This window comes from Terrapene carolina, unplaced genomic scaffold (genome assembly GCF_002925995.2).
Source record: "Terrapene carolina triunguis isolate 2854851 unplaced genomic scaffold, T_m_triunguis-2.0 Scaffold51613, whole genome shotgun sequence".
NCBI classification, from domain to species: Eukaryota; Metazoa; Chordata; order Testudines; family Emydidae; genus Terrapene; species Terrapene triunguis.
The window spans coordinates 41,344-57,848 of record NW_020715964.1 but is presented as its reverse complement, the minus strand read 5'-3'; the positions used below and the strand labels follow the sequence as shown (position 1 = coordinate 57,848).

The 16,505-nt window shown below is 61.6% G+C and overlaps 3 protein-coding genes across 3 annotated transcripts in view; 2 read left to right on the top strand and 1 right to left on the bottom strand.

Annotated features, from left to right (window-relative positions):
• The first annotated feature begins 498 nt into the window (after positions 1–498).
• LOC113405919 (SWI/SNF-related matrix-associated actin-dependent regulator of chromatin subfamily D member 2) lies at positions 499–8,376 on the top strand. Its single transcript, XM_026647245.2, has 7 exons — positions 499–599; positions 2,043–2,204; positions 2,624–2,721; positions 4,283–4,418; positions 6,712–6,834; positions 7,146–7,247; positions 8,050–8,376. The coding sequence occupies exons 1-7, from the start codon at positions 507–509 to the stop codon at positions 8,101–8,103; spliced, it is 768 nt and encodes a 255-aa protein (XP_026503030.1). The 5' UTR covers positions 499–506; the 3' UTR covers positions 8,104–8,376.
• Positions 8,377–9,795: 1,419 nt separating this feature from the next.
• On the bottom strand, positions 9,796–16,216 carry LOC112108593 (26S proteasome regulatory subunit 8). The gene is made up of 11 exons (XM_029914460.1): positions 16,139–16,216; positions 15,837–15,906; positions 15,202–15,299; positions 14,431–14,487; positions 13,902–14,132; positions 12,789–12,915; positions 11,997–12,187; positions 11,690–11,788; positions 11,355–11,465; positions 10,929–11,015; positions 9,796–9,931 (listed from the first exon to the last, which is right to left on the bottom strand). The coding sequence occupies exons 1-11, from the start codon at positions 16,214–16,216 to the stop codon at positions 9,878–9,880; spliced, it is 1,203 nt and encodes a 400-aa protein (XP_029770320.1). The 3' UTR covers positions 9,796–9,877.
• Positions 16,217–16,404: 188 nt separating this feature from the next.
• LOC112125212 (pre-rRNA 2'-O-ribose RNA methyltransferase FTSJ3-like) overlaps positions 16,405–16,505 on the top strand; it is a 23,696-nt gene continuing 23,595 nt past the window's right edge. Inside the window, exon 1 of the mRNA XM_029914459.1 lies at positions 16,405–16,451. Coding sequence (XP_029770319.1) covers positions 16,405–16,451 — 47 coding nt within the window. The remainder of the gene's footprint in view (positions 16,452–16,505) is intronic.

Genomic DNA, 16,505 nt, shown 5'->3' with positions numbered 1-16,505 from the left:
GCTGCAGGGCTGTTGACTTGTGTTTCCAGCCACAGCTCTGCTAACGAGCGGTTTGTGTGAACCCCTAACAGTGATATCCTGGGTTTCTGTATCCCCCCTGGGCCCGCCGGAGCCGGGAGCTCTTTAGAAACCATCCGCAACCCCCCCCCCCCAACCCCCGGGGTAGAGGGCGGCAGGGAAGTGGGACACATTGAGCTGCACAAGCGTGCAGGGTGGGTTTTCAACCAAGGACGGGCTCAAACTCAACTGCCCTGGGATGTTTCAAGTCCACTCGGAGCAGCTGGGAGCTGGGTTTTCACAGACCCCTGCACGGCAATCCAGTCGGTAATCGGCCAGGGTGCCAGCCCGAGGCCGCAGGGTGCGGAGAAGGCTCCAGCCCCAAGCTCCCTGGCACTGGGTCAGGCTCCAAACTGCTGATATTGATGTAACTAGCGAATAACGTGTGTCGAGCACCCCCTTGTGGTCTTGGCAGTAAATCTCGGTGGCCTTTTCCCTAGTGGCACAGGATGCCCACGACCCAGGAGACCGACGGCTTCCAAGTCAAGCGCCCTGGCGACGTCAATGTGAAATGCACCCTGCTGCTCATGCTGGATCACCAGGTGAGGCTCCAACTCCGCCGCTGCCCAGCCTGCCTGCCCTGGGGAAAGTCCCTCCCCTCTAGCAGCAGGTAATGGCATGGCTGACCCAGAGCACGGGGGGGTGGGGGGGTGACTGGCAGGGGCCATCCCTGGGGCAGATCTCCTGAGCAGCCCATCGAGTGACTTTAAGGAGCCATGGAGGGGGGGTCCCCACCAAACATACGTAAAAATACCTGGCATGTGGTGCATGCTGGGGCATCCCAAAGGCAAACCATCTGCTTGTCTTGAGCGGGCATAAAGCTCCCCCCAGGGAGGGCAGGTTCGGCAGCGTCTGCTGAGTGGGGGGATTCATTCCGGAGGCAGGCGGCACATCCTGCCAGTGTGTCGCCATCCCGCCCCCCCATCTCCTGTCCCTGTGCACCACCCGCTGGGGGTCCTGGGGCTGCCCCGTCAGCTGCACCCTGCCAGAGCCTGCTCTTCCTCTCTCTCGTCCCTGGTGGGTCTCTGAGGCCACCTGCTGACCCTCCCTGGATGGGGAGGGCACATGCTGGGTCCCACAGCTGGTGTGGCCCAGCCCCAGGCTTCATAAGCATGTATGGCCCTGAACAGTGAAGGAGCCAGGCCTGTCTTCCCCCCCCCCCCCCCCCCCAGTGAGGGTCCTTTCCCCATACGGGGGCTGGCTCCCATGGGACCGACTTCTCTCTCTGCATCCCCCCACAGCCCCAACCCCAGTGACTTGTTCTGCCCCTCCTGGCGGATAATCAGCAAGCGCACTGGAGAGTTTGGGCCTCTGCCAGGGGGTTAGTTGGCTGCCATGCAAGAGGGATGGGGGGCCACTCTCTTGCAGTGGCCTGTGGAGCCCTTGGCCAGTGGTTACCAGGTCACTGGGGACTAGGGTGACCAGACAGCAAATGTGAAAAATTGGGACGGGGGTGGGGGGTAATAGGAACCTATGTAAGAAAAAGCCCCCAAAATCGGGACTGTCCCTATAAAATTGGGACATCTGGTCACCCTACTGGGGACGGTGAGGAAGGCAGTGGCCAGGTGGGTCCATGAGAGGCTCTGTCCTTGCAGGGAGAAGATCAGTTCAGATCAGAGCACCCTGGTGGCCCAGGAAGACTACAGGTCCCAGCAGGCTGTGCTCCATCCCAATCCTATCAGCCCAGCCACACTGCATGCTGGGATAGCGCTTCTGGAGCTGCCCCAGCTCTGGGAGAAGTGCAGACAGCTCCCAGCTGGGCTGCGCCCATAGCCTGAATTTCGAATGGCAATAGCAAGCCAACCCCCCCCGCCCTCTAACCAGAAACCCCTCTAGACCCGGTGGGCCCACCCAGGGAACAGGGGTGGCTGCAGACCGCTCCATTCTCGGCGGGCTTGGTGCAGCTCTGTCGGCAGGTGGTGCTGGGAGGGAGCGCCCAGGCCCTCCCTGGAGGACGCTGTCTCCCTATCTGTGTCTCATTGCAGCCTCCGCAGTATAAACTGGACCCTCGCCTGGCTCGCCTGCTGGGCGTCCACACCCAGACCCGGGCCAGCATCATGCAGGCCCTGTGGCTCTACATCAAACACAACAAGCTGCAGGACAGTCACGAGAAGGAGTACATCAACTGCAACCGCTACTTCCGCCAGGTGGGCCTGGGGCTCCCCGCTCCCTGGGCTGCAGCCAGCCCCGCCTGGCCCTGTCCTCCCTCCGCAGAGACCCACCCCTTGTCCCCGCCCTTCGCCAGCCTCGGCTCAACCCTGGCCCTGCCGTGCAGAAACGGGTCAGCATCCTGCCGCAGGGCCCAGGGTGGGCGAGGGGACGGTGACTCTGGGCCGGGCCCAGGGCTGCAGGGGGGCTCTGGGGGAGGAGTGCTGAGGAGCAGGCGGCCCCCAGGCCCCACTCCCCGTGAGTGTCACTGAAGCGTTTACCCGCCTTACGCCAGCAGATGGTGATCTGGTCCCTGTCCATATTGGAGGCTGGGTCCCATTCCCCTGCGCTCCTCTCATGGGCTGAAGGAACCTCCTCACGGGGGCTGCTAATGCTCTGACTTCCCTCCCGCCCCTAGATCTTTAGCTGCATTCGCATGCGATTCTCCGAGATCCCCATGAAGCTGGCAGGCCTGCTGCAGCATCCGGATCCCATCATCATCAACCACATGATCAGGTAGGGCAGAGCATAGCCCCTGATGTCTGCTCTGGGGCTGGGACTTATCTGGGCCGGGCTGGGGTTGGGTTGCTTCTGGGATTCTTTTCTTCAGTGTGCTCAGACTGGATGGGCCATGTACGTGGGGATGGGCAGGAGTGGCTGGCTCTGGAGCGGGAGATGGGAACGGATGGCATCGGCTGGAGGAGGTCAGGGGTTGGGGCACAGAAACCCCCTTGGGAGCTGCCACCCAATGTACCAAGACTACCCCTGCTCCTGTTTTCCCTGCCAGCTTAGGACTCCCGCACCCCGTCTTGCTGAATTAGACACTCCCGTCTGCTCCAACACAGACCCAGGGTCTGAATCACTTGTCCCAAAGCTGCAAGTTTACCTGAAAACAGCTCACAGAAGTGTGCTTGTCTTTGGCACTCAGATGCCCAACTCCCAATGGGGTCTAAACCCAGATAAATCCGTTTTACCCTGTATACAGCTTATGCAGGGCAAACTCATAAATTGTTCGCCCTCTATAACACTGATAGAGAGATATGCACAGTTGTTTGCTCCCCCAGGTATTAATACATGCTCTGAGTAAATTACTAAATAAAAAGTGATTTTATTAAATACAGACAGTAGGATTTAAGTGATTCCAAGTAGTAACAGACAGAACAAAGTAAGTCACCAAGCAAAATAAAATAAAATGCGCAAATCTATGTCTAATCAAACTAAATACAGATAATCTCACCCTCAGAGATGCTTCAGTAAGTTTTTCTCAGACTGGACACCTTCCAGGCCTGGGCACAATTCTTTCCCCTGGTACAGCTCTTGTTCCAGCTCAGGTGGTAGCTAGGGGATTCTTCATGATGGCTCCTCTCTCCCTCTGTTCTCTTCCACCCCTTTATATATCTTTTGCATAAGGCGGGAACCCTTTGTCCCTCTGGGTTTTCACCCCCCCTCACTGGAAAAGCACCAGGTTAAAGATGGATTCCAGTTCTGGTGACATGATCACATGTCACTGCAAGACTTCATTACTCACTTGCCAACACACACATATACAGGGAGACTCACAGGTAAACACAGCCATCTGCAGACAATGGGAGTCATCAAGATTCCAAACCATCATTAATGGCCCACACTTTACATAATTACAATAGGCCCTCAGAGTTACATTTTATATTTCTAGTTTTAGATACAAGAGTGGTACATTTATACAAATAGGATGATCACACTCAGTAGATTATGAGCTTTGTAATGATACCTTACACGAGACCTTTTGCACGAAGCATATCCCATTTGCATTATAGTCACTTATTATCAAATTTTTATAAAACTATCCCAGTTACATTATATTCACTTATTATGTTTTTATAAAACCATATAGACTGCACAACGTCACAGGGCCAGAGCACCGGTTCCAGCCTGGCCCCAGGGTGTGGTGAGCTCTGTGCAGCTCATTCTGTTTCTTGCCAGGCTGGTTTTGTGGGGGGTGGGGCTGCATGTGACCGTGTCTCCAGCTGGGGGGCTGGCTGCTGTTTGCAAAGTGCCAGGTGTGGGTCCTAACCGCCAGCCTCCCCTCACCCCCCAGCGTGGATCCCAACGACCAGAAGAAGACGGCCTGCTACGACATTGATGTCGAGGTGGATGACCCCTTGAAAGCTCAGATGAGCAACTTCCTGGCCTCCACCACCAACCAGCAGGAAATCGCCTCCCTGGATACCAAGGTTTGGGGCGGCCCAGTCCTTGCCCGTCTGTAGAGAGCAGGAGTCCTGCTGTTGCGAGTGGCGGAGCCTGAGGCTGTGAATGGCTGGGGTCCTGGCTTGCTGCAGGGTCACCAGTCAGTGCAGAAGGCGCCATGTCCCAGAGCGCAACGCAGCATGCAGCTCGCCCCCAGCCCAGGCAGGGAGATGCTAATGGGGTGCCCAATGGATTGGGGGTGGGGGGCTGCTTGGAAGCAGGGACCAGGCAGCCAGAGGGAGCCGTTAGAAATTGTCTTTCTTGTCTGCTCTCCCCATGCTTCCAGTTCGACAGGCCTGAGCTCTCCATTGCCAGTAGGGGCTGGGGCAGCTGGGGCATGTCTGCATCGTGGGGTGAGCCCATCAGCTGGGGGTGTCTGCAGCAGCGAGAGAGTCCCCGGGGCGGACACGGAGCTACCCACCTGGAGGGCGGAAGGGCTGCGAAGGGGAGAACTGGTATCAGGCTGTCAGTAGACTCAGGCAGATGTTGCTGCACCAGTCACCCCGATTCATGTTTTCAAGCTTCCCCCTCCCCCATACGGGTTAGACCCCTGTTGTTTGAGTAATGGCTGAGATCCCGGCTCTGGGCGAGGCCTGCACAGCACCCGAACCTTGGGCGGGAATCTGCCGCTTCTAGCTTGGAGCTGTGCACTGCACTGGGCCTCTCAGTGCGCCAAGCCATTGGCCACCGAGGGGAGCAGGAAATGGGCCCCTGGTCGGATTCACTGCGCCATCTGAGCTGCGTGCCAGGCCAGCAGACAGGGAGCAGGGCACCTGGGCCGCAGGCCAGCAGCCTCTCACCGAGCGAGCGAGATTCAGTCCCGGTGCGGGCTCCCCTGACCCTCCTCCTGCCCCGTTGGCACGCTGCGCTCCGCAGGCTGGCCTAGCCAGCCCTGCCCTGGGAGTCCAGAGCCGCCTGCCCGGGGCCCGGCCATGCAGGGTAGGATTAAGGAAGGAGTCGGGGCTGGGAACTGGAATCCCTGGTGCTAGCTAAATAAATAAATTAATGGAGATATCCTATCTCCTAGAACTGGAAGGGACTTTTGAAAGGTCATCGAGTCCAGCCCCCTGCCTTCACTAGCAGGACCAAGTACTGATTTTGCCCCAGATCCCTAAGTGGCCCCCTCAAGGATTGAACTCACAACCCTGGGTTTAGCAGGCCAATGCTCAAACCACTGAGCTATCCCTCTCCCCTTCTGCCAGGGGAGAGTCTAACCCCTAGAACAGTGGTTCCCAAACTGGGGTTTGCGAACCCCTGGGGGTTCGCAGAACGTTACAGGGGGTTCGCCAGAAAAATTTCACTAATGGCGGACAGAGGACCCCAGGCATTGGAGACAGCAGGTGGGACCCGGTTGCAGGGCAGACACCCGAGCCCCAGGGAGAGTGGGGCCAGGCAGTTGGGGCTGGCAGCCCGAGCCCTGCCATCAGCGGGGGAGCCAGCAGCCCGAACCCCAGCACTCCGCGCGGGGCTGGCAGCCCGAGCCCCAGGGAGAGCGGGGCTGGTCAGTTGGGGCCGGCAGCTCGAGCCCTGCCCCCGTCAGCGTGGGAGCCGGTAGCCTGAACCCCAGTGCTCCCCATGCAGGGCTGGCAGCCCGAGCCCTGCCATCAGCGGGGGAGCCAGCAGCCCGAACCCCAGCACTCCGCGCGGGGCTGGCAGCCTGAGCCCCAGGGAGAGCGGGGCTGGTCAGTTGGGGCTGGCAGCCCGAGCCCTGCCCCCGTCAGCGTGGGAGCCGGCAGCCCGAACCTGAGCCCCAGGAAGAGTGGGGCCCGGCAGTTGGGGCTGGCAGCCCGAGCCCTGCCCCCGTCAGCCTGAACCCCAGCCCAAGCCCCAGGAAGAGCGGGGCCCGGCAGTTGGGGCATCCATCACACTGAGGAAATTTAAACGTAAATCCCTGGAAATATTCATTTTTAGGAGGGGGTTCACGAGATTTCACAATTTAGTGAAAGGGGTTCGTGGGCTGTTAAATTTTGGGAACCACTGCCCTAGAAGATGGGGGAGGAGGCTCCTTCTGTGTCCGACGCTAGGCTGGGGGGCGGGTTAACCCCTCTGCACCTCAGCTCCAGGGACTTGGGCCTGGCTTTATGCTGTGCTGCTACCCCATGTGTTCCTGAGCCTTGGCACCAGGAGGGAGAGGGCTCCGCTCATTTCTTGCTGAGCCTTCCCTTGGGTCCCCGCCCAGCCTTTCCCCTGTGCTTGGAGCCTTTTACAGACAATTGCAAGCAAAACGGCCAAGCCAGCCCTGTCCCGGCTGGGTCCGTCTCACCCGCTTTCTCTTGCTAGATCCACGAGACCATTGAGTCCATCAACCAGCTGAAGACGCAGCGAGATTTCATGCTGAGCTTCAGCAACAACCCGCAGGACTTCATTCAGGAATGGATCAAATCCCAGAGGAGGGACCTCAAGGTAGAGCTGGGGCCCCTCTGGAGAGCCGAGTCGCTGCTGAGCAGGGGCTGGGGCCTGGCGTTACCATGCAGGGTAATGCAGTAACAGCCCCCTGCAGCATGGGGCCCACGCTGCCCAGTGCAGTAGCCAGCCCAGCAGCCATGGGGTGTCTCCCCCCGGACGCGTGCCCTGCCCTGCGGGACGTGCGATCGTGCTGGCAGGGGCGGGGTGTCCGGGAAGCCTGCTGTGGGCCCTGGGATGGCAGCAGCTGCCCATGAGCCCAGCAGTCTGCGTCCCACTGATGATCTCCTCCTCCCCATGCCGTGTTGCAGATCATAACAGACGTGATTGGGAACCCCGAGGAGGAGAGACGAGCCGACTTCTACCATCAGCCTTGGGCGCAGGAGGCTGCGGGGAGGCACATCTTTGCCAAGGTGGGGATTCTTGCCGCGCGGACTAGGCTCCCTGGGTTGGCCCCTTAGCTCTTCCCAGCGAATGCCAGAGGAGTGGGCAGAGCCCCAGGTTCCGGTCACTCTGCCCCTTTTCCTGTGAGCCCAGGGTTCGAACCTGCCCCACCCTGGAGCTGAGCCAGGTCTGGGACGTCCAGCTGGGAACTGAGCGGTTTCTGAAGGATCAGTGCTCAGCCCCTCCCATCCCCCCCCCCCCCCCCCCCCCCCCCCCCCCAGCTCTGTCCCTGCCCTTCTCCTGCAGGCCAGCCAGGAGCAGGCAGCTTCCCAGCCAGCAGTGAACCTGGCAAGACCCTGGTCAGTTTCACTGGGTGGGCATGAAAGTGATCCAGCCCTGTGGGTTTCACTCTCAGCTGCCTAGAGAGGCGGCAGGTACTGGAGTCCTCCCCCTGGAGGAAGGACTGGAGGGTGGAGAGCTCTGGGAAGTCTGGATTAGGTAGGATCTGCCCCACAGCATGCTGTGGGAATGGCCTGAAGCCAGGGCCAGAGCAGTGAGCATGGAGGGGGAGTGGGGGGCTTCAGGCCTGCTGTCTAAAATCCTGAGCAGTCAGGGAACGTACCTCCCCCTTCCCAGCACCGGGGCCTCGGCTTGGTGCTGCGGTTCTCGAGTGGCGGCTGAGCTCAGGTTCCTGCTTCCATGCCAGTGAGACCCTCAGAAGTGGAGAATGCCCCAGAGGGGCAAGAGAGCCTGTGCCCATCCGATGCTCCCCCAGCCAGCCCTGCCCTTCTCCCAGGCCCCGCCCCACCTCATGCCTCTTGTGCCTTTCAGGTTCAGCAGCGCAGACAGGAACTGGAACAAGTGCTTGGGATTCGCCTCACCTAATGGGCTGGGCACGGCTCCGGGGCTTGGCGCTCTCCTTGAGTGCCTGAGCCTGACGGTACATCTGACTGGAATGAAATACAGCACTTGCACAAAGCTCTGAGCCTCTAGTGTCCCCAGGGGCTCCCAGCCCTGCGGCTTCTCTGAATCGGCGCTCGCCGAAGGCACGGGGTGCAGCCTCTGCCTTTTCCCTGCCCCTTTACTGCATTACTGGCCTAGCTTGCTGCCTTCGCGCCTCTCCCCGTAGTGTTCATTGCAGGCTCGGTGCTCCTCCCCTGGCAACCAGAGCTTCCCCCTCCCCTGGCAACCCAGCCTTCCCCCTTCCCTCCCTCCCCTGGGAACCAGAGCTTCCCCCTTCCCTTCGAACCAGAGCTTCCCCTTCCCCTGGGAACCAGGGCTTTCCCCTCCTCCCCTGCCTGGGCCAGAGCCTTGCTCGAGTCGCTGACCAGAGGGTACGAGCTCTCCCTGAGCTGAAGCCAAGGGGCCTCCTAGGCACTTCTCCATCCTGAGCGATGTGGCCAGAACATCACAACAGCCCCACGGGCTCCTGAGCTTCAGCACGGGGAGGGCCAAGGGCTTCGCCTGCTTCCCGCTGAGCCTGTGCCAGCCTCTCCCCTGCGTGCGGAGGGCAGGCAGCTGCTGGCACTTTTGAAACCAAAGCTTTGTCCATTCCAAAGGCCGGCCGAGCTGGCGTTGTGTTTTGCACTATGTTTGTGAGCAGGGTTTATAAAACGAAGCCTTTTGTACAGTGGGTTTGTATTTGATTAATAGACGAGGTTTCCCCCTAGTCCTGCGCTCACCCCTAAACCTATGCAATGGGTTCACTTAGTCTGAGTCTCTGACAATCAGCTGAATGTTCCAGCCTCCCTCCTCTCACATCCAGCGGGTGGGGGGCTGCTGGGGCAGGGGCCGGAAGAGGGGGCTGTGCCGACTGGCTGCAGACTCCATTACTCAGGGCAGTGCACATAGGACTAGACCAAGTGGAGAAGCCAGTGTCTCTGTTCCAGCAAAGGTGACACCGTGAGCTGGGCTCTCCCATGTGCCTTAGCACCCCCCCCCCCCACCAATGCTGCCCTGGCAGGAGGGAACAGGGGCTGTTTCCTGGGGGGCAGGGCAGCCCTGCATGGTAGAATTAGGCAGGCAGGAGAGGGTGGGTGTTTACAGACGTGCGGGCTGGGGCTGGCAGTGAGGCTTGGGCCACCTGCTCTTGTAACCATTTTGTCTGGGTTGGATATTTTCTAATAAAAATATTTAGCAGCAGCTTGTGCCAGTGTCTCCTTCCTCACCACCAGCTGAGCAGCCGCAGCCCTGCCCCAAGGGTAACCAGCGGGGGGAGGAGGCTGGAGCAGAGTCCCTGGCTGCAGCCAGGAAACAGGAGCTCAAAGGCCAAGGGAGTAACAGTGTCAATACTTCCCTCCTTGCACAGCCGCACATCCCTGCGGTGGACACAGGGCAAAGTCCAGCTCGAGCCCATCTCACGGCCTGGGCTTCGGCTGTTAAAGGCAGGGTGAGAACAGACTGCACCAAGCCCTGGCTGGCCACTGTGTCCCCTTCGCCACTTGGAAACTCACTGCTGGCTGCTCAGTCCCCATCACCCAGCCTAGGCTCCTTGCTCTGGAACCTAAGGGGGAGTGAGGGGTCCCAGCCGCTTTCCCCTGTTAATATCCCTCCCCCCAACAGCCAGAGTCGGGGGGGGGTAACTCAGCCAGCACAGAGCTTTATTAAAGAAAAGGTGAGGGGGCCAGTACCCAGCAGCACAAAGGGGTCAGGCCCCTGGTTACTTCCAGAGCTTCTTGATGGACATGTTCTTCTCGCTGTCCTTCTGCATCACCTGGGTGGGGGGAGAAGGGAAGGGTTAGGCCCTGCTTCTGGCACTCAGCCCCGGCCTGAGGTCACCTGCATGCTTCCTCCGCCACTGTCCTGATCCCCGCCTGCAGCAGGAACCAGGCTGGGCCCCTGGAGCCTGCCTTGCAGGGATCCTTCCTGGTGCCCCATCCGGGCAGGGGCAGGAGCCCGTATCCAGCTTAGGGTGCGGCACTGTCTAGGCCGCAGTCCCCTTGGCATTCACCCAAGGCAGGGCAAGGACAGCACCAGTAAAATCCCACCCCCCAACGTGCACAGACTCGGGGAAGAAAACAGCTGCTGGGGAGCAGGTTGCCCCAGGCCAGCCCCCTAGAGCAGCAGCGTCTCTGTGCAGAAGGGAGGCCCCAGGGGTTGCCTCTAAAGCCAGTTAACTCCCCTCTCTGCTGCTCTGACTTCACACTGCGACTCGGCCACAGCCAGAGCCGTTCCGGAGCGGCCAGCACGGAACTGGGAGCCTAGGATCTGCCCGAGGGAGCAGACTGGGACGCTACCAGCACCTGGGCCCGCCACGGCAGAGCCAGGGGGATTTCTGATTTTACCACTTGAGTGGTGCTGGTACCTGTGGAACTCCCAGCCAAAGGGGCATGGGGTGAAAGTCCCCCACGGGGTTTTATTGTGGGCCCTTGTTTCGGCAGCATGGGGACGGGCGCATGAGCAGCCTCCATCTACCTCCGGGGGGCCCCTCATTTCTTTGCATTCCTTCAGCCTGTCTCTCCCCCCGCCCCCCTTTCGGGGAGAACAGGGCTGGTTTCTGGCAGTCCCTGCAGCTCTGAACAGCCCTGGCCTTCAGTCCCTGGGGGGGGGGCTGTCCCCCTTCTCTGGCAGGGCAGCCACTTCCAGCTGGACCGGGGGCAGGGCCAGCAGCCCGGAGGAACAGAAGAGCCTGCAGTTGGTCCCTTAAAGCGCCTGGTGCACTGAAGCCACCGCCCCCACCCGCTGCTGGGGCAGCACGAGGCAGATTTTACCTTGGCTACGGCCATTTCAAAATCTTCCTGTGTAACATGCACCCTCCTCTCCCTCAGGGCGTACATGCCGGCTTCCGTGCACACCCCCTGCAAGGGCACAAGAGCAAGGAAGAACAGTCACTCCCCTTTCTGCACAGCCCCACCCGCCCAGCCTCACACGGGGAAAGCAGTTCCCCGCAGCGTGTGACAGAGGAGTCCTGTACGTCTCCTGGCGATCTGCCCGCTGCATCCACTCCATCCCTCCAGGGGAACGCAGTGTGCTCAGCACAGCCCGAAAGGGCCCCAGCCTGCCCCTGGAACAGGCAAGGAGCAGGCATGTGACAGCTCACTGGAAGCTAGTCCTGGCTCAAAGCCCCCTCCAGAGCTAATCAGGAGCAGCTGCTCCCTGTCCCACCGGCCTGTAGCGCTCCAGGCCCAGCTACTCACCTTCACCTCAGCCCCCGACGCTCCTGGCATCAGCTCCGCAATTTTACGCAGATTGATCCCCCGCGTCAGGTTCATTTTCCGAGAGTGGATCTTGAGAATGTCTAGGCGAGCCTGTGGGGAGAGCCCCAGCAAGGGGGGGTGAGGGCCAAGAGGGGGGCCTGCACCCGAGAGGTCAGGGAACAGCCAGCACAGGGGGGGGAGAATGTCTGTGGGGCCAGGCTGGGACTCAGACACTACAGAAACAGAGTTTGGCCCTGGCCCACAGGGGGATGCCCTGCTGACCGGTAGCACTGGGAGCCTGCGAGGGGCCTGCCACAGGGGAACGCCCCCATTACCTCTTCATTTGGAGGCGGGAACTCGATCTTCCTGTCGATGCGGCCCGGGCGCAGCAGAGCAGAGTCCAGGATGTCTATCCGGTTAGTGGCCATGATCACCTGCAAGGGAGGAGGCGGTCACTGCAAAGGAGCTGGGGCTTTATCCCGCAGGGAGGGGCTTGGGGGGCCAGCCATGCCAAGCCACCTGGCTTCAGCTCCCAGCTGGGAAATGGGGCAGCCGAATCCCCTCCTCCCCTGAGCCTGGGGGAGGGGTGCCAGCCTAGCCCAGGGGGGAGACCCGCGAGAAGTCACGCCAGGCTCTACGCACCTTAATGTTCTTCGTGGCCTCGAAGCCATCGAGCTGGTTGAGGAGCTCCAGCATGGTGCGCTGCACCTCGCTGTCCCCCCCGGAGCCGCCCTCCAGGCGCGAGGAGCCGATGGAGTCGATCTCGTCCATAAAGATAATGGAGGGCGCGTGTTCCCTGGCCATCACAAAGAGCTCCCGCACCATGCGCGCGCCTGAGGGCAAAGCAGAGGGGCCCCTGAACGCCCTGCCGTAGGACGGCGCACAGCCCCCCACAGCTCTGCAGCCCCAGGGCTGAGCCCCGGCCCCGTTCTCACTGCAGGGACCGAGAGCTCCTGCTACGCGCTGGTCAGCGCAGCCCTGGGGCTGGGCCACTTGGAAAGACGTCAAGAACCAGCCTTCGCTCCATTGTGAGGACTGACCATTGTAACATGGGCAACGGGACATTGGGACCTTCTGAAAGCTCCTGAGATGCACCATATTGGTTACTGAAACGTTGATAATTACTCTTCGGCCTGAACACAGGCCGGGATAATTTCAACTTGAATTTCATAATTTCATGGTCTTTTTAAAGAGAAAAATGTATTTCATTACAGCACCTAATCCCATTTCGTAGGGTTTTTGTAACCATTGTATTTTATCCCCCCTGGCCCCAGCTCTTCAGAACAAGAACACGGGCCCCATGGCCGCAGCCGTGAGGGGGCCACACCGCCCCCTGCCCCTGTGACCTGCCACCAGGGCTTCGCAGAGGGACAGCTTGGGGATGGGGGGGTTAAACTCACATCCCCCCCCCCCAGTTCCCACATCCACACTTACCCTCGCCAATGAACTTCTGCACCAGCTCCGAGCCCGAGACGCGGATGAAGGTGCAGTCAGTGTGGTGAGCCACAGCCCTGGCAAGCAGGGTCTTCCCGGTGCCGGGCGGTCCGTAGAGCAGCACGCCCTGCAATGGCCAGGCCAGCGTCGTTAGCCGAGGCGCTCGGTGCAGGAGCCGCACTGCACAGCCCGGCACAGACATGGGCATTTGGTGCCACCTAGTGGGCGATTTACTCATAAACCCCATCCAGGGCCCAGTAGGACGGGGCCCAAACCATGCGTCCAGGACCACACGCCCGGGGTGCAGCTGCCAGTGCCAGGCCCCGTGCCGCCAGATGGGGGAAGCCTGGCTTTGGACAGGTGGGGACGGACCAGGCCTGCGGCGCACTCAAGGATTCGTGCCATGAGGACGCCGTTCACTGGGGGGCTGCTCAAGCTCTGCCTCCTCCGGCAAGGGCAGCAGGGGGCGCTGTGCTAGGAAGCGGCTGCATTCCCTGAGGCTCACCCCCTCCTCCACATGGGCGAGGAGCTGCCATCCCCCAGGCAAGGCTGAGGCAGGAGAAGAGTACCCACTCTTGGCCTTGGCCTTGCTGCAGCTGCCAGCAGGGAGCCGTGATGGGCTCTGGCAGGGAAAAGGGCCGTCACAGCTGCTTCCCACTGGGAGCATCTAGGCCCTTGGAGCAGCCGTCCCTCCCCCCAGCTAGCATTGCAGGGGAGTGCACAGGGGCCGAGCCTCTCCTTTGGCAGGCACTGGGATCCCACCCACTCAGTGACTGGTTCCCTGCTCCCTCCCCCGGCACGGCCAGAGAACCGGAGCAAGTCGCAGGGGAGAGTGGGAGCTGCTCCGTCGTCCCCATTACTGGGAACTGGTAACGAATCTCCTTCCCCTCCCCGCTCCATGGGGTGGTGGGAACCATCCAGGGGAGGGAGAGGGCTCCCTTCTCCCTGCCAGCCTCGCCCGGAAGCCTGGCAGAGCACCAGCCCCCAGCAGTGCAGGGCTGTTTTCTGCGCAGTTCTAAGCAGCAGATGTGAGCTGCCCAGGGCTGGCAGAGTCCCCTCCTTGTGGCGGGTGGCAGGGCACGTGCTGGGAGTCCTGCCCCGGAGAGCGCTTGCCTTGGGCTGGGCGATCCCCAGGGCCTCAAAGAGCTCCGGGTGTTTGACGGGCAGCTCGATCACTTCCTTGATCTCCTTGATCTGCTTGTCCAAGCCGCCAATCATCTCGTAGGTGGAGTCCGGGACCTTCTCCACCATCATCAGGGACACCAGTGGGTCCACTTTGTTGGGCAGGATTTTGTGGAGCGTGTAGCTGTCGTTCCTCAGCGCCACGCGGCAGTTCGGGGTCACCTGTGGAGACAGACGGGCAGGAGCTCACCGCCGGCCCCCCTCACCTTCAGCACTCGCAGCGCCCCGGCCTATGCACCCAGCCTGGGCACCTCCCCAGCAAGAGCTGGGCCGCCGGGCAGCTGCTGGGGCAGGGGCGTGGCCCGGCCGGGCAGCAGCAGCTGGTGGGACCTCTGCTGCCCCCGGCAGGCTGGTGACGACGGGCACAAGGGAAGGCAGCTGCGGCCAAGCTGCCCCCCTCTTCCCCCAGCACGGGGCGCGCTGCTCCGAGGGGTGGGTTCACCGGAGGCCTGGTACTCACATCATTGATGTCAATGTTTTTATCAACATCCACCACAAACTTCCCTTCTGGGTGAACCTGGAATACAGAGAGCAGAGACCTGTGGGGTGGGGCTGGGGCAGCACACGCAGCTCTCCCCCCGCCCCGCTCCAGCGCGTGCGCACAGCCTCCCCATCCCATCCCCAGCCGGTGGGCACAGGCCCCCTCCCCCGCCCACTCATCCCCAGCCAGCGAGCACAGCCCCCCCACCCCACCCACTCATCCCCAGCCCGTGGGCACAGCCCCCACAGACCCCCCAGGGGGAAGAAGAGCCCAGCAAAGTGCCCAGGGGGTGGGGTGGGGGGCTGCTCCTGCTCAAGCCTTTTCTAATACCCCGTCCCGCCCACTGGGCCGAGACGGTTCCACAGCCCAACAAAACATGCTGGTAACCAGCTTCTCCGCAGAGCCAGCCCCTGGGATTCAGCCCACCCCCCCAGGCCATCTCGAACGACTCTCCTCCCCATCGGAGGGAGCGTCTAGCACCCCTCGGCGCTGGGAGGGGGACAGATGGCTCCTTGCTGCCCCACAGATTTGCAGTGTGCTGGCAGCCCGAGGGCAGTTCACCCTCCCCCTGCCCCCACCTGCTCCAGGGCAGGCCCCCGGGGTTTCTGTCCCCAGGCTCATTCGGGGAGTGAGCCCACCAGCAGCCAGGAGAGCTACGGTCCCTGCCCTGAGCTCATGAGCCTGGCCGACCACCCACCCACAAACCCCGGGCACTGCTCGGCCCTGGGAAGCAGCGCCCCAGCTCCGTACCTTGACAAGCACCTTCTTCTTATCCATGGCCCGCACCACCTCGCCGACGTAGGAGCCCTGCTCCTGCAGCAGCTGCAGCTCCTCCCGCAACAGGCGTACTGCAGCGCAACAAGGAGCCGTGAGCCCCAGCCCTGCCCGCCCACCACGGGGCGCACAGGCCAGCTGCCGCTCAGAGGGCCCCCGTTCAGGGCCCAAGCAGAGAGGGCATTTTCAGGACAGGTCATTAATTCAGAGGGGGCAGGCGCTGCTAACTCCCCACATGTGCCAGCCCAGCCCCCGGGGACACAGCAGCCATGCTCCGGAGTCAGCGCCGGCTTCCGTCTCAGCCAGGGGTCAGAGCCGGCACCCTGCCTTTGTATCCCTGGGAGAGCATGCCTGGGGAGCGGGGCGCCCGGCTGTCCCGCTGTGACCACCGGGAACCCAAGAGATCACCCAGCCTCCCTCCCTGGCAGAATGGGGAACAATCCAACCCTCCCTCTCACGGTACGCTCTGGACACCCTTTGCATCCCACCCAGCAGGCGGCCGCCCCCCCCCCCGGCAGGGGACGTCACGTTCTTGTTTTCAAAGCACCAATTCAGGGGGAATCGAGCACACGGAATGGGGATGAGGCGGGGGAGGCCGGCGGGAGCTCTACCTTTGGCATTCAGCTCGTTCCTCTGCGCTTGCAGGCGGCGGAGATTCTGGCTCTTCTCGTTCACGATGAGCTTTGGGGAGAGGGGGAAGGGATAAGCCCACAGGAGCCCAGGGGTCCCCCTGCACAACCGGCCCCAGCACGGCACCTCGCTCTGGTCGGCTCGCTCCTGAACAGGGGCTAACCACCAGTCTAGCAGCTAGGAAGTGCCCACGCGTCTCCAGTGGGCAATGCGCAGGTGCCTCCCTGGGGAGCGCTAGGCCACTGTTCCCGCCTCACGCCCGTCACTAGAGCAGCCCTTGCACCGAATCCCCCCCAGCATCTCCAGCGTGAACCGCTTGGGAAAGCAGCCGGCACTGGAACGGGGACCCAGCTCTGAGCATCTCTTACCACGTGGTCTGCACCCAAAGCCAGACTAACGGCCTCCCCTCTCTGCCAGGAACAAGGAACATTTCCCCTTTGAAGGGGTTTGCTCGTCACTTTGTCCCTGCTGCAGGAGTGGGGGTACCACCACCAACCCTGACACCCTGAAACCTGGGCAAGGGGCCCCCTTCCCAATCTGTTATTGGGCATGCGCCGCTCTGCTCTGAGAAACAACGGTCAAAACGGCCCCTTCTAGCCCTGCCTTCCGCAGAGTCAGGCCAGCCGGCTTTGGAGACGCCTGCCACTGAC

Excerpts from the sequence above, each read along its gene's own strand:
- LOC112108593 (XM_029914460.1), bottom strand. The coding sequence starts at position 16,216 with ATGCTCAGAGCTGGGTCCCCGTTCCAGTGCCGGCTGCTTTCCCAAGCG. Across the intron at positions 14,488-15,201 it reads AGAAGAAGGTGCTTGTCAAG|GTTCACCCAGAAGGGAAGTT; the intron begins GTACGGAGCTGG and ends TCTGTATTCCAG. Across the intron at positions 12,916-13,901 it reads TGGGGATCGCCCAGCCCAAG|GGCGTGCTGCTCTACGGACC; the intron begins GCAAGCGCTCTC and ends TGGCCATTGCAG.
- LOC113405919 (XM_026647245.2), top strand. The coding sequence starts at position 507 with ATGCCCACGACCCAGGAGACCGACGGCTTCCAAGTCAAGCGCCCTGGC. Across the intron at positions 600-2,042 it reads TGCTCATGCTGGATCACCAG|CCTCCGCAGTATAAACTGGA; the intron begins GTGAGGCTCCAA and ends GTCTCATTGCAG. Across the intron at positions 6,835-7,145 it reads CCCAGAGGAGGGACCTCAAG|ATCATAACAGACGTGATTGG; the intron begins GTAGAGCTGGGG and ends GCCGTGTTGCAG.